The following is a 12,254-nucleotide window of genomic DNA, read 5'->3' as shown; positions in this document are numbered from 1 at the left end:
CTGGGGGTCCCCTACATGGTCTCAGCCCCTGCTCCTTGCTGGAGCCTGTCCGTGGTGCAGCTGGGGCTGTGCTGGACCTGTCCCACGGGGAGAAGCCAGCAGGGCTGTCTGCACCCCCTGTCACAGCCTGCTCCTCACCGAGCAAACCCCTCCTGTCCCCAGGCTCAGGGGAGGCCCCCGGCCTGGGGAAAGTCTTTTGGGGGCTGCGGGAGGAGATGGGCTGGCCCGGCTCCCCGGGGTGCCTGGCAGAGGTGTCCGAGTGGGCACTGTGCAGCTGGACGGGGGACAGCGGGGAGGGACAGGGGACAGCAGGGAGGGCAGGGGACAGCGGGGAGGGACGGGGACAGCAGGGAGGGACAGGGGACAGCGGGGAGGGACAGGGGACAGCGGGGAAGGACGGGGACAGCGGGGAAGGACAGGGGGCAGCAGGGAGGGACAGGGGACAGCGGGGAAGGACAGGGGGCAGCAGGGTGGGACAGGGGACAGCGGGGAAGGACAGGGGGCAGCAGGGTGGGACAGGGGGCAGCAGGAAGGGACAGGGGACAGCAGGGAGGGACAGCGGGCCCCGCTGTGGCGGTGGCGGGCGGAGCTCGGCGGGGCCTGCCTGGGCCGGCAGCGCCATCTCGCGGCACGGCCCGGCCTCGGCCCTGCTCCGGCCGCGTGAGGGGAGAGCCGCCCGAGGCGTTTTGTGCTGGTGCTGCGGCCTCAGGGACACCGGCACCGGGCACTGTGCGGACCTCAGAACCTCCGGGATGGCACCGGGCAGTGTCTGTGCTGACACTGCGGCCTCAGAGCCTCCGGCACCGGACACTGTCCGTGCTGGCACTGCGGCCTCAGGGACACCGACACCGGGCACTGTCCGCGCCTCAGAACCTCCGGGATAGCACCGGGCACTGTCCGTGCTGGCACTGCAGCCTCAGGGACACCGGCACCGGGCACTGTCCGTGCTGGCACTGCAGCCTCAGGGACAGCGGCACCAGGCACTGTCTGTGCTGGCTCCCTGCACGGTACCCCTGGAGCCATGGCTGTCACTGCAAAGGGCTTCCCATTGCCACAGGGATCATCAACATCAGATGGGATGTTGGGGACAAATCCTTCCCTCTCAGCACGGGGAGGCCCTGGCACAGGTTGGCTGGAGAAGCTGTGGCTGCCCCATCCCTGGAAGTGTCCGAGGCCAGGTTGGACATGGAAGGGGTCCCTGCCCATGGCAGGGGGTGGAACAAGATGAGCTTTAAGGTCCCTTCCAACCCAAACCAGTCTGGGATGTCTCAGCTGCAGATCCAGAGGAGGAGGAGATGCTCAAAGGATGGGAGAGGAAGGCTTGGCTTGACCACAGCATCTCTGAAAGTCGAGTGTTTAGTGAGCTAAACACTTCAGGAATCTCAAGGACCTGGGGGAGGGAACACCCGGAGGAACATCAGCTTCCAGGGGATGCTGGAAACCCACAGCTGGCCCCTGTAATTCAGCATTTAAATTGGGGTTAAGGGGACAGCAGAAGACAAAGGACACAGAGCATGAGGACACAGCCATCAATCAATGCTGGATGAAATGATGGAGTGGTCTAATTTGGGCTGTATATTAAGAGAGGGCAATAGGACAGGAATACAATTACTGTCCAGAAACACCGTTTGGCAGAATGAAGGTCCTTTCAAACTCACCTGTCATCTTGTCTAGACACGGTTACAGGTCGGGTTGATAGGGGAACTCTGCTGATAAAATAAAATCACATTTCTTCTGGGCATCGGATTTATTATGGGGTGACATTTTGATTAAAAATGTGTAATATATTGCATTAAGTGGACATTTAGTCAATGAATTAAAGACCAACTCAGTGACAGATCTTTGCTGGCAAAGGTCTCTGGACTGAGTTTTGGTCACTGCCTTTTTCAGCTATTTTGGAAATTATGCGACACCTCCCTTAGGAATGCAGGAAGCAAAAGGTGGAGGGGATAGTGGTGTTTGTCAACTCCCATTGATTTTGGAGTCACCCTAGTTCCAGGTCTGCTTACCACCCTCTTTCCTTGGATATCCTCCCCTGAGCCCCAGCTTCAGGTCCTGCCACAGGACTCCTGGAAGGACACTCATGGGGATTTGGATGAGAAGGCCCCTCCTCACTGCCCATTGTGTCCCCCATGGGGTGGCCTGGGTGGTCCCCAGGGTCCCAGGTGGTCCCCAGGGTCCCAGGGATATTCACCTGCTGGGGTCACTGTGGCACCTCCCATCCCTGACGTGATGGGGTTTGGGACTGGTGGCATTTTGGGGCTCTTTTTTAGCAGAGCTGACTGTGCACCCCTGGATTCATTCCCTGCACTCAGTGACAGGAGGTGCTGGTGTTTCACTTGGCAGATCTCGAGGCCACACACAGCTCCTGGGGTTGCCCAGATCTGGCTGGTGCAAGTCCCTACCCAGAGGGGACTGAGAGCATCATCAGTGCCAGACACCCTCATCTTTTCCCACTCTACACCAAACACCAGGTCCCCAAAGAACTGAAGTGAAGGCAGCAGGAAGGAGATCATTGGACCACAAACGATCCTGAGCTGGAAGAAACCCCCAGGGATTATCAGCCCCACTCCTGGCCGTGCACAGACACCCCAACAATCCCATCCTGTGCCTCAGAGCATTGTCTAAACACTCCTGGAGCTCTGGCAGCCTTGGGACCATTCCCTTGGGAGCCTGGGCAGTGCCAGCACCCTCTGGGGAAAGAACTTTCCCCTGATATCCAGCCCAAATACTCAAGGCCCAGCTGAGCCACACAGGCATGGATGATCCCTTTACTGGATCCTGCTCCATCCAAGTGCAGTGACCCCAGAGGGGACAGCACCCAGCAGCACCATGAGTGACAGACACTCTGCCCATCACCCAGAGCCTCCAAGGGTGATCCCTGCGCTGCCAAAACATCCCTTGGGTGGCTGAGACACCTGATATTCCCATCCCTATGTCCCCTCGTGCCATCTCAGCAGCCTTGGGGCATTCTCCAGTCATGTTGCTTTGTGCCCAGTCACCACCAGCCCCTGCTACTGGGTCAGGCTGGGCACCCAGTGGTGCTGCCCTCTCCCTGACCACGCTGTTTCCAGTAAAGCCAGAGTCAAGCATGGAAAGGGGAACAAGCTTCTTTCTCTTAGAGAGAAAGTGAAACTCAGCACATCCTTTCTCCAACCAGGCAAACCACAGTGCATGCAAGTTCATCCTTCCCACCCCTCTCCTCTTCCTCCCTACTCCCAGAGAAGAGCTTCCAGCAAACGGAGCTGCTGCTCACACTGCTCTGTCCTGCACCTGCACCAAGGTAAGTCACCACAAGCAGCTGGGGACATTCTCCTCTTCTGCCACCACCTTCCAGTCCCTGCTCCCTGTCCTCCTTCATTCTTCACCCTCCACAAGGGTTCAAAGTAGAAAAACAGGGAGAAGAGGATGTGGGGGGAAGAGGAATCTGCAGGAATCTGACCTTGCTCTGTGTGATTGTGGACATCACTGGGCTCTGCAGACTTGTCCCAGGCTGAGAACCTCAGGTTTTGGGATAGGTCTGTGTCCTCTCTCCCAGCTCTGCATGTTGGAGGTTTGGATCCCATTTGCTGGTTTTCCCTTTCCTGTTTATCACTCTCGTGTGTCTTTGCATCCTTCCCTCCCTTGTGCTCTCTGTCCCATGGGACCACTGCCCCACACAGCAGTGCTTTTCCCTCCAAACCAGAATAAACATCCTCTACAGGCATCTGAGGATGCCCAGGATGTGGAGGAAAGAGTTTGTGCCATGCTCCATGTCCTGGGCTTTTCAATCCCAGAGCTCTGCCATGGGCATGCTAGAGATTTTCAGTGACATCAGTGATTTCAGAACACGCAGCCTCAAAACCCTTCTAAGAATTTATTCCCACCACTGCACGTGGTGTCTGGTTATCCATGCTGGACAATTGCAGAGATCTGTGGATGCATCTGATGAGGTCACCTGCGTATCTGTGATCAAGGCTCAGCTGTGTGTTTGCCTCCATCCCAAATTTATCCCTGTTCTGTAGGAGGCAGGATGCAGCCTGGATTCTTGCTGGCAGCCAGCACCCTGGCAGCAGTGCTGGGCATGGCCCTGCTGGAGGACGGAGTGTGTAAGGCACCAGATGGCAAGAATGGCACCCCTGGAGTCCCTGGCCGTGATGGGAGGCCAGGGCAGAAGGGTGACGTGGGAGAGCCAGGTAAGAGGAAGCTGAGGATGTTGGGTGCAGGAGGCCTGGGAGCCTCTTGGTAGGAGCATCCCAAGCTGTGGGAGCAGCTCGGGAGACGCCAGAAGTGCATGAACTCCTCCTCTCACTTCTCCCCAGGGAGAGCAGCGCTGACCATGAGCATCAGGGGACCCAAAGGGGATGCAGGAGATCCAGGGCTTCCTGGTGCTCCAGGCGTGCGTGGCCCACCTGGCGTGCCCGGCCCTCCGGGGATGAGTGGGATGCCAGGGCCGGCGGGGCCGAAAGGGATCGCTGCCGATGCTTTGGAGCACCCTCGTCCTGCCTTCTCCGCCTCCAGGCTGTCCCCGCCGCGCACAGGCACCACGGTGGTGTTTGACAGGATCATCACCAACGAGGAGAACTCCTACAGCCCCCAGACCGGGAAGTTCACCTGCCGCGTTCCCGGCCTCTACTACTTCGCCTTCCAGGTGGTGTCCAGCGGGGACCTGTGTCTGAGCATCACCAAGAACGGGCTGGGTGTCGCCAGCTTCTGTGACAACAACAGCCACGGCATCCTGCAGGTGAACTCGGGCAGCAGCGTGCTCAGCCTGGCCCTGGGTGACCAGGTGTCCCTGAACACCAACCCTGCCCGGGGCAGCTCCATTTACAGCGGCTCCGAGGTCGACAGCGTCTTCAGTGGGTTCCTGGTGTCCCCAGCGGTGGCCTGAGGGACTCCCACAGTGTCATGGGGTGTGTGCCTGCCTGGCCGTTCCCCTCTGGGTGTGTGGGATTCTTCAGTGCCACAGCACATGGGGATGGTTCCAAATTGAGCATCCAGAAGTGTTCTGTGCTTCCACCAATGTCACAACTGGCCGAGCTGTGGGTCACCACTGCAGCACTCACCTCCATGCTGAGCCTGACCACGCTGTCCTGGACACTGTGGGTCTCATCCCTTTCTCCTCCTGGGCACTCAAGCTCCACTCCCAGTTGTCACCAGCTGTGGCTCTTTGGTGCTGAGTGGGAAATCACTGCCTGCCACTGCTTCTGCTCCACTAACCACTGCAAAAGCCTTCCTGGCACTGGGACACATCCTGTCATCACCTCCCCATGAGAATAAATAAATGCTTTTTCTACCACTACTCCTTGGGTTTTCTTTTCTACTCATGCATCTTCCCCAAACCATCAATATCCTGGATCTCTTCCCAAGCTGCCCAGGGAGAGAAGCGATTCCAGCTCATCCCTGGTGCTGCAAAGGCAGGACAGGAGGGAATGGAGTGTCCAGTCAGAGCTGACACTTCCAGGGAGGAATAGGAAACACCTGGGACAGGGCTATGTGTGTCCTTCTCTGCTGAGCCCAAGGTAGCTGTCCTGCAGGAGGAAACACAGGCAGCAGATCCTGCACCTCACCCACATGGTCTCAGAGTGGCACCCAAACTCTCCCAGGAAGGCAAAAGGCAGCTGTGGTCTTCTGGCATTACAGCAAGGAGGGACAGGGACATTGGGGCACTGCTGGGGTTGTGGGGTGATGGTGGTGGAGCTGCAAGGGTCTCACAAAAGGGAGCTACAGCAGGCTGGGCTGGTCAGGAAGCATCAGATGCTATGGGATGCTCCTCAGGGGAGCTGCTCCACAAACACTGCACACTCAAATATCCCTGTTCCTAGAGCAGTGAGGAGCCTGGGTCACCTGCCCAGTGAGGGATATTGTGGCCCCACCAGGTCCAGCACCCAGCAGAACTTGGTGGGACATGGGGAAATGTACAGATCAGAAACTGTCAAAGGGAAATGTTTTCCAGTCCTATTTAGGGGTGCATCTTCCATCAGAGCCAAGCAGTGACCTTCAGTGCCACAGGCATCTCCAGCCCACTGGAGCTGGCCTCAGGCTCTGCTCCCAAGCTGCCCTTCTGCTCAGAAAGAAGGGAAGTGAGAGGGAAATCAGGGGTTTGGGGAGTACGATGCCCTGCAGTGACTTGGGGGGTCTCCTCTGTCCTTTCAGCCCTTCCTGTTGCAGTGGCACCAGTACAGGTTTCACTGGACAGCCAAAAAAGTGCTGGCTCAGCAGAAGCCATCAGGCAGGAAGATGTGAAATTTGGGTGTGAACAGCTGGGCTTCTGTGTTCCCAAAGCTCCTTTACCCTTCCTGACTCTGTGACTTCCTCCACGAGGGTGTCAGGGAGCCGCGCCCACCGCGCTGCGCTGGCAGTGACCGCGCGCCCTGCGGGACCAGCAGCGCAGGTTCCCTGGCCTGGTCCCCACCAGAGGTAAGAGGTGCTGCAGGACCCCTGTCTGGAGGGTGGGAACAGGGCTCCAGCAGCACGGCACACTGTTGGGGATGGGGGGAGAATGAGAGGAGGATGTGGATGAGAGAGGAGGAGGAGGAGGAGGAGAGGAAGGAGGCAGAGGCACGGACGGGTACGTGTGATGGAGACAGGATGCACCAGCTGATGGAAGGGTTGATTCTGATGGACAGAGCCAGGACAGTCGGGCTGCTGCTGGAGGAGGAGGGAGATCAGCTGTGTGCAGGGAGCTCCAGCCTCGGGGCAGCACGGGGTGACGGTCTGTGGTGGTGTGTGCGTCTCCAGGTTTGGGGACACTGGACTCAGAGGCTTGGGGCTGGCCACGGGTACCTCAGACCTCATGGCTCCATTCAGACTGGAACTCCTGGGGTTGGAGATGTGCCTGGGGCCCATCTCCACATCTCCACCTCCCCCCTGTCCTGCAGTGTGTGTAGGTGGGACATTGAGGACACACCTGTGGCTTCCAGGCATTCCTGGTGCATCCAGTCTCCTTTTCTCCATGCAAGCCACCCTGCTGTGACCCCTCACTCCAGCACTTTCTTTGCCTTTACATGTTACAGAGCACCAAAATGGAGAAGAGATTCTTGGAGCAGCTCTACCTGGCCCTCACCCTCCTCCTCCTCCTCCTGAATCTGGGCTCTGCTGTGACTGTAGAAGACCCTTACAGCTGCTATGGAGCTCCAGGCCTGCCAGGCATGCCGGGGATACCAGGCAGGGATGGCCGGGATGGGCTGAAGGGAGCCAAAGGGGAACCAGGTGAGTGAGCAAGGAGGGAAACCACATGGAAGAACATGGGTTGTTGCAGGGGGGCACTGAGTCCTTGGCTGGTTTGCAGGAGCATCCTCAGTGGATGAGGTGGAAGAGGTAACAGCACTCTCCTGCCCAAGTGAAGGGGTTAGAGAAGCCTCTCCCCACATCCTGCCGTTGGCACTGACTCCCTTTCACCCCCCCACCACCCCACAGGTATCCCAGCTTCTACACAGATGGGGCCCAAGGGCATGAAAGGGGAACCGGGCCCCCCTGGTCCTCCAGGCAAGCCCGGCCACTCTGGGGCCCCTGGTGCAATGGGAGCCCCTGGGGCGCCAGGCACTGAAGGACCCCCGGGAGTGCCAGGCAGCTTCCAGCAGAGGCAGCAGTCGGCATTCTCAGTGACCAGGCAGACCAGCCAGTACCCCCTGAAGAACGTCCCCGTGGTCTTCAACCACGTCATCACCAACACCAACCACGACTACAACACCACCACGGGCAAGTTCACCTGCAGGCTCCCTGGCGTCTACTACTTCGTCTTCCACAGCTCGCACACAGCCAACCTCTGCGTCATCCTGCACAAAAACCACAGGAGCATGGCCAGCTTCTGCGACCACAAGACCAACAGCATGCAGGTCAGCTCTGGGGGCACGCTGCTGCGCCTGGCTGCTGCGGACGAGGTGTGGCTGGGAGTGAACGACTACAACGGCATGGTGGGCATTGCCAACTCCGACAGCATCTTCTCCGGGTTCCTGCTCTTCCCGGAGTAGAGGAGCCCAGCAGAGCCCACCCCAGCGTCCTGACGCTTTCTGAGCACGCTGTTTGCTGCTGGGCTCCTCCCACGTTCCCAGATTCTCCGCAGGGAGGGCACCCAGCCCCTCGGTCTGTGGCGGAGGCACAGGGGGAACGGGCACATCTGGATGCATCTGCACCCAGAGTGATGGTGCTGAGCTTCTGCTCCTGCTGGCACTGCCACCTGTATCCCCCCTGCTAACCCCACATTACCTCAGAGGTCTCTCTGTGGTTGTCTTCTCTCCACCTGGGCTGCCTCAGGTTCAGGCAAGTGTCCTGGCACAGGCTGCAGCGACCCCTTTGCCATGACCTGGCTGTGGAAAGTGTCAATAAAACCTTCCCCAGTGCACCTGGTGTAGCGTGGTGCTTCCTCCGTGTCCTACCTCTCTGTGGCGTGCACACACGTGCAGGTGACATCTGTGTGGCATCAGCATGTCCCCAAACCTCACTGGCATCAGAGACCATCCCACCCCAGCCACACTGGGCTCTGCACAGGGGGTGGGACCCCTGGCTGCTGCAGGGACGGGATGGTTCCCATGTCCCCACACAGCCCAAGAGGGCACCAAGACTCCTCCAAGCAGGGCCCTGATACTCCCTTTCCCTCCAGAGCTTCACAGGGGCACAGACTGCAAAGAAAACCCCAACACCGTGGCTGGGACACCCCTGGGGTCCCTACCAGCATGGGGCAGGGAAGGCACTCTGGCTTTCCTGAGCCAGACCAAAGGAGCTCATGGTTGTGGAGGCTGCAGAGCCCCCCAAAGCCCAACAGGGATTTCTCCTGGTGTCACAAATTGCAGGGTGGAACGGACAGTCACCTCTCTGAACATCCTGTGCTTCACCTCCACGAGGCAGCAGCCAAAGCAGGGCTGGAAATGCTTTTCCCACAAAGTAAAATCACATCCCATGCACAGCATTCAGGAGAGTCAGGGGCACTCAAGGTGATGGATGCTGAGACCCTGCAGCATCCCCTGGGCCTGCAGAGCTGGAAGCATGTGGAGCAGCCTGAGGGCTGCTGGCTGAGTGCTTGCACATTTCTGCAGCTCTGATGGGTTACCCTAAACTCATCTGGAGCTCCCAACAGCATTCCCCACAGCAAGCAGGACCCAGGGACCCTGCAGGGCACAGCTGTGGCTGGAGGGGCTGTTTGGGGATGGCTTGTTCTGCTCAGCTGACAACAGCATTCTTGGAGGATCTGAAACTGAAATGGAAAAAGGACAGGAGCTAAAGATAAAAAGGGGATGTGTCCCAGATCCTTTCACAAGAACCCTTGCAGAAAACTTCTGCTTCTCCTCACGGGCATTTCTGAGCAGGACGCTGGTGTGTCCTGCTCCATCTCCCCACCTGATCAACAAGGAGCTCAAGGTAAGAGCAAGACTGAGCCCAAGGTTCCCCCTGCAGGCAGGAGCACGTGTGGAACCCAGCTCTGTCAAGGTGACAGGCACCTGCACTGCTGGCACTTCCCTGTGGCCTGGGGCAGAAGAGAAACGGGGTGGAGGTGCTGGGCTGGGGGTGGTGGAGGTCCCTGATGGGAGCCTGACCCCTCCTGCTCCACCTGGAAGAAGGAAAACGTAAAAGTAGAGGTGGCAGAGTTCCAGGAGGGTGATCAGGGACTGAAAGGTGCCCTGGGGATGCTCTCCTGCCCTGAGAAGTTCTTGTCTTCTGCTGGCCCTGGGCTGGGAGCCTGTGGGTCGGTCCTTGTTCCTGCTGCACCCAAATCAGAACGGCTGTGGCTGGAGGATCCAACTCACCAACCTTTTCTCCTGCTGGCACCAGGGCTTCAGCACTGGGAAAATCCACCTGAGGTGGGGGAGCTGTGGCTGGGGTGCTTTGATGTCCAGACACAGCCCCCAGGTGCCCAGTGCTTATCCACATGTTCCTACACCAGGATCGGGGGAAGGAGCTGGGCAGGGAGGGCGGGAGGAAGGTGAGACCCCAGGGATGGAAGCCCAGATAACTGTCCCAGTAAGGCTTGTTAGATACAGAAACTCCTCTGGGATTGAGCAGAGGACACAAGGGGAGCCCGTGGGGTGGAGGAGGGAGGTTTGGGGGCTCATTGCCATCTTCAAGGACTGGTGCTGTCCTTCAGACATGCTGGTGGAAGGCAAAGCCCATTCCCTTGCAGATGATGGAGCTGCTCTGGTTGGGTAAGGATTTCACCCCGGTCCTGAGATGGGGAATTTCTCCCACAAGGGAGCAGCATGGCCACGTTGGACATCAGATCTCTGAGATAACCTGTCCCAAATATTCATGTGGCTGAAGCTGTGGGCAGTTATAAACTGGGGATTTAAGAGTGACAAGAGACTGACAAGCCCTGCCTTGCCCCGGGGTTCTGGCCCTTTGCTCCAGGGCCAGCAGGAGAGTGGATTTGGCTCTGCAGTAGGATGTTTTCCCTCCCTGATGGTATTACCCAGACTTGCTTGCAGTCACCACCTTTCAGAGCAGTTCAGAGTGCCTTCCCCAGCCCTCCCACCTCCCAGGAAAGCCCCCCTGACTCCATTCCGTGCTCCCACAGATGTGGACCACGTGGGCCATGCTGATCTGCCTGGCTGGAGAGCAGCTTGCCAGTGCCACGCGCTGCAAGACCTACGGCACCGTCCCAGGCATCCCAGGGTTACCAGGACAGCCTGGCAGCGATGGCAGGGATGGGGAGAACGGCCCAAAGGGTGAGCAAGGTAAGGAAGAGGCTGCAGGTGGGTAAAATATTGTCCTGTGAATGCCAAGAGCAGGGAAAGACAGTGCCAGGCGTGTGGTCCTGGGAAAGCAACCCGTTTCCCGCGGTTCTTTGAGGTTTTGTCAGGTGGGGATGATGGAGCACCCCGAGGAACCTGGGGGAGGAGGGGGATGGCAGCAAGGTGTGTCACACCTGCCTGATGGGCAGCACAGGTTTCCTCGCTCGTGCTCCCTCTCTGCAGGCAGACGGGGACCTGTCTGTGACCTGTCTGTGGCTGTGAACGACTCTTCCTCCTCTTTCCTAGGACCCCCGGGGCAGAGTGCAGCAGAGAGAGGGGAGAAGGGAGACCCGGGGCTACCGGGACTGCCTGGGAAGGTCGGGCCCAGTGGCATCCCAGGCATGTGGGGCCCACCAGGTAGCAGGGGGATGCCTGGTCCCATGGGAGAGCCTGGTGACTACAGGATCACCTTCAAATCCGCGTTCTCCGCCGCCAGGAGCCTCAGCTCCTACCCCCGCCGGGATCACCCCGTCCGCTTCGACCGCATCATCGCCAACGAGAACGGGCACTACGAGAACCGCTACGGCCGCTTCACCTGCCGCGTGCCCGGCACCTACTACTTCACCTACCACGTCACCTCCCGCGCCAACCTGTGCCTCAGCATCAAAAAGGGCCGGGGTGCCAGCAGGGGGGACAGGGTGGTGACCTTCTGTGACTTCGTGCAGAGCAGTTTCCAGGTGACCACGGGCGGTGTGGTCCTCAAGGTGGCCATGAACGAGTCTGTCTGGCTGGAACCAACGGAGAAGAACTCCTTGGTGGGGCTGGAGGGGTCTGACAGCATCTTCTCTGGCTTCCTCATCTTCCCTGAGGCTTAGCCCACTGGAGCTGTGTCTGTGGCCGACCTCTGCAGTCCCTGCAGAGCTGAGGACTCCCCTGGAAACTCTGTGCTCCCAGTGCTTGAAGCACTCTGCTGCCATTCTTGCACAATAAATGACAGCAATTCGCACTGCTGGCCCCTCTCTGGATAGGATTTGCCTTTTTCCTCCCAGATAACTTTCACATAACCAGGGCACTGCTTCTCCCCCCCGCCGTGGGTGCAGCCCAGGCTCGTTAGCATCTCATTACTGCTGAGCAGAGCCAGACAAGTGGTGCAGTTCCTGCTGCAGGCCAGGCCTCTGTCCAGAGCCACCCAAAGGTCCCAGCCCAGGGTTAGGAAAGCAGGGAGAAGCATCTCAGCCTTTAGCAGGGGGCAGGACAATGACATAGTGGGAAAATTGAGGCCACTGAGTACTGGCGGTAGGTGAGGAGATGCTGGACATGGTGCTGTACTGGAGAGTCCTGACAGCATCTGGGGACAACAACCTCTCTTAAGGCTGTTTTTGGGGGGTGGTGGTGACAGAAACACCCACTGAGGATTGTCAGAGCTTGTGACGAGGTGGGGCAGGTGAACATGGGCCAAGCAACTGGAAGTCATGGTGGGCCTGGTGTGGAGAACACCCCCACTGCACAGAACCCCAGCACAGAACCGACACATCCCAGGGCACAGCCAGGCCCTCCCAGCCTGCTCCTTACCCATAGCACAGCTGTGGACCCAGGAATTCCGGGTGGGTT

At 58.9% G+C, this 12,254-nt stretch overlaps 3 protein-coding genes across 4 annotated transcripts; all 3 read left to right on the top strand.

Moving 5' to 3' along the window:
• The first annotated feature begins 3,165 nt into the window (after window positions 1-3,165).
• Window positions 3,166-5,281, top strand: C1QA (complement C1q A chain). Its single transcript, XM_005528281.3, has 3 exons — window positions 3,166-3,283; window positions 4,005-4,175; window positions 4,302-5,281. The coding sequence occupies exons 1-3, from the start codon at window positions 3,175-3,177 to the stop codon at window positions 4,868-4,870; spliced, it is 849 nt and encodes a 282-aa protein (XP_005528338.2). The 5' UTR covers window positions 3,166-3,174; the 3' UTR covers window positions 4,871-5,281.
• Window positions 5,282-6,257: 976 nt separating this feature from the next.
• Window positions 6,258-8,323, top strand: LOC102105689 (complement C1q subcomponent subunit C). Of its 2 annotated transcripts, XM_014257216.2 has the most exons (3): window positions 6,258-6,399; window positions 6,996-7,191; window positions 7,399-8,323. In XM_014257216.2, exons 2-3 carry the CDS (start codon window positions 7,005-7,007, stop codon window positions 7,950-7,952), a joined length of 741 nt encoding a protein of 246 aa, XP_014112691.2. In that variant the 5' UTR covers window positions 6,258-6,399; window positions 6,996-7,004; the 3' UTR covers window positions 7,953-8,323. The 2 variants fall into 2 exon arrangements, with proteins under 2 accessions (XP_014112691.2, XP_005528337.3); XM_005528280.3 differs by lacking the exon at window positions 6,258-6,399 and having other exon boundaries at window positions 6,987-7,191.
• Window positions 8,324-9,177: 854 nt separating this feature from the next.
• On the top strand, window positions 9,178-11,649 carry C1QB (complement C1q B chain). The gene is made up of 3 exons (XM_005528279.3): window positions 9,178-9,336; window positions 10,487-10,646; window positions 10,950-11,649. Exons 1-3 carry the CDS (start codon window positions 9,178-9,180, stop codon window positions 11,516-11,518), a joined length of 888 nt encoding a protein of 295 aa, XP_005528336.2. The 3' UTR covers window positions 11,519-11,649.
• Window positions 11,650-12,254: the final 605 nt, after the last annotated feature.

Source organism: Pseudopodoces humilis, chromosome 24 (genome assembly GCF_049639895.1).
Source record: "Pseudopodoces humilis isolate 2021_Gansu_Grassland_sample_001 chromosome 24, ASM4963989v1, whole genome shotgun sequence".
Classification (NCBI taxonomy): domain Eukaryota; kingdom Metazoa; phylum Chordata; class Aves; order Passeriformes; family Paridae; genus Pseudopodoces; species Pseudopodoces humilis.
Note: the sequence above shows the minus strand (reverse complement) of the source record. Positions and strands in the feature narration are given on the sequence as shown.

What these genes read in the sequence shown, in the direction of transcription:
- C1QA (XM_005528281.3), top strand. Translation starts at nt 3,175, where the DNA reads ATGCAAGTTCATCCTTCCCACCCCTCTCCTCTTCCTCCCTACTCCCAG. An exon ending in TGTCCTGCACCTGCACCAAG is followed by an intron (nt 3,284 to 4,004) that starts GTAAGTCACCAC and finishes CCTGTTCTGTAG; the next exon opens with GAGGCAGGATGCAGCCTGGA. An exon ending in GGGTGACGTGGGAGAGCCAG is followed by an intron (nt 4,176 to 4,301) that starts GTAAGAGGAAGC and finishes ACTTCTCCCCAG; the next exon opens with GGAGAGCAGCGCTGACCATG.
- LOC102105689 (XM_005528280.3), top strand. Translation starts at nt 6,987, where the DNA reads ATGTTACAGAGCACCAAAATGGAGAAGAGATTCTTGGAGCAGCTCTAC. An exon ending in GGGAGCCAAAGGGGAACCAG is followed by an intron (nt 7,192 to 7,398) that starts GTGAGTGAGCAA and finishes ACCACCCCACAG; the next exon opens with GTATCCCAGCTTCTACACAG.
- C1QB (XM_005528279.3), top strand. Translation starts at nt 9,178, where the DNA reads ATGGAAAAAGGACAGGAGCTAAAGATAAAAAGGGGATGTGTCCCAGAT. An exon ending in TGATCAACAAGGAGCTCAAG is followed by an intron (nt 9,337 to 10,486) that starts GTAAGAGCAAGA and finishes GTGCTCCCACAG; the next exon opens with ATGTGGACCACGTGGGCCAT. An exon ending in CGGCCCAAAGGGTGAGCAAG is followed by an intron (nt 10,647 to 10,949) that starts GTAAGGAAGAGG and finishes CCTCTTTCCTAG; the next exon opens with GACCCCCGGGGCAGAGTGCA.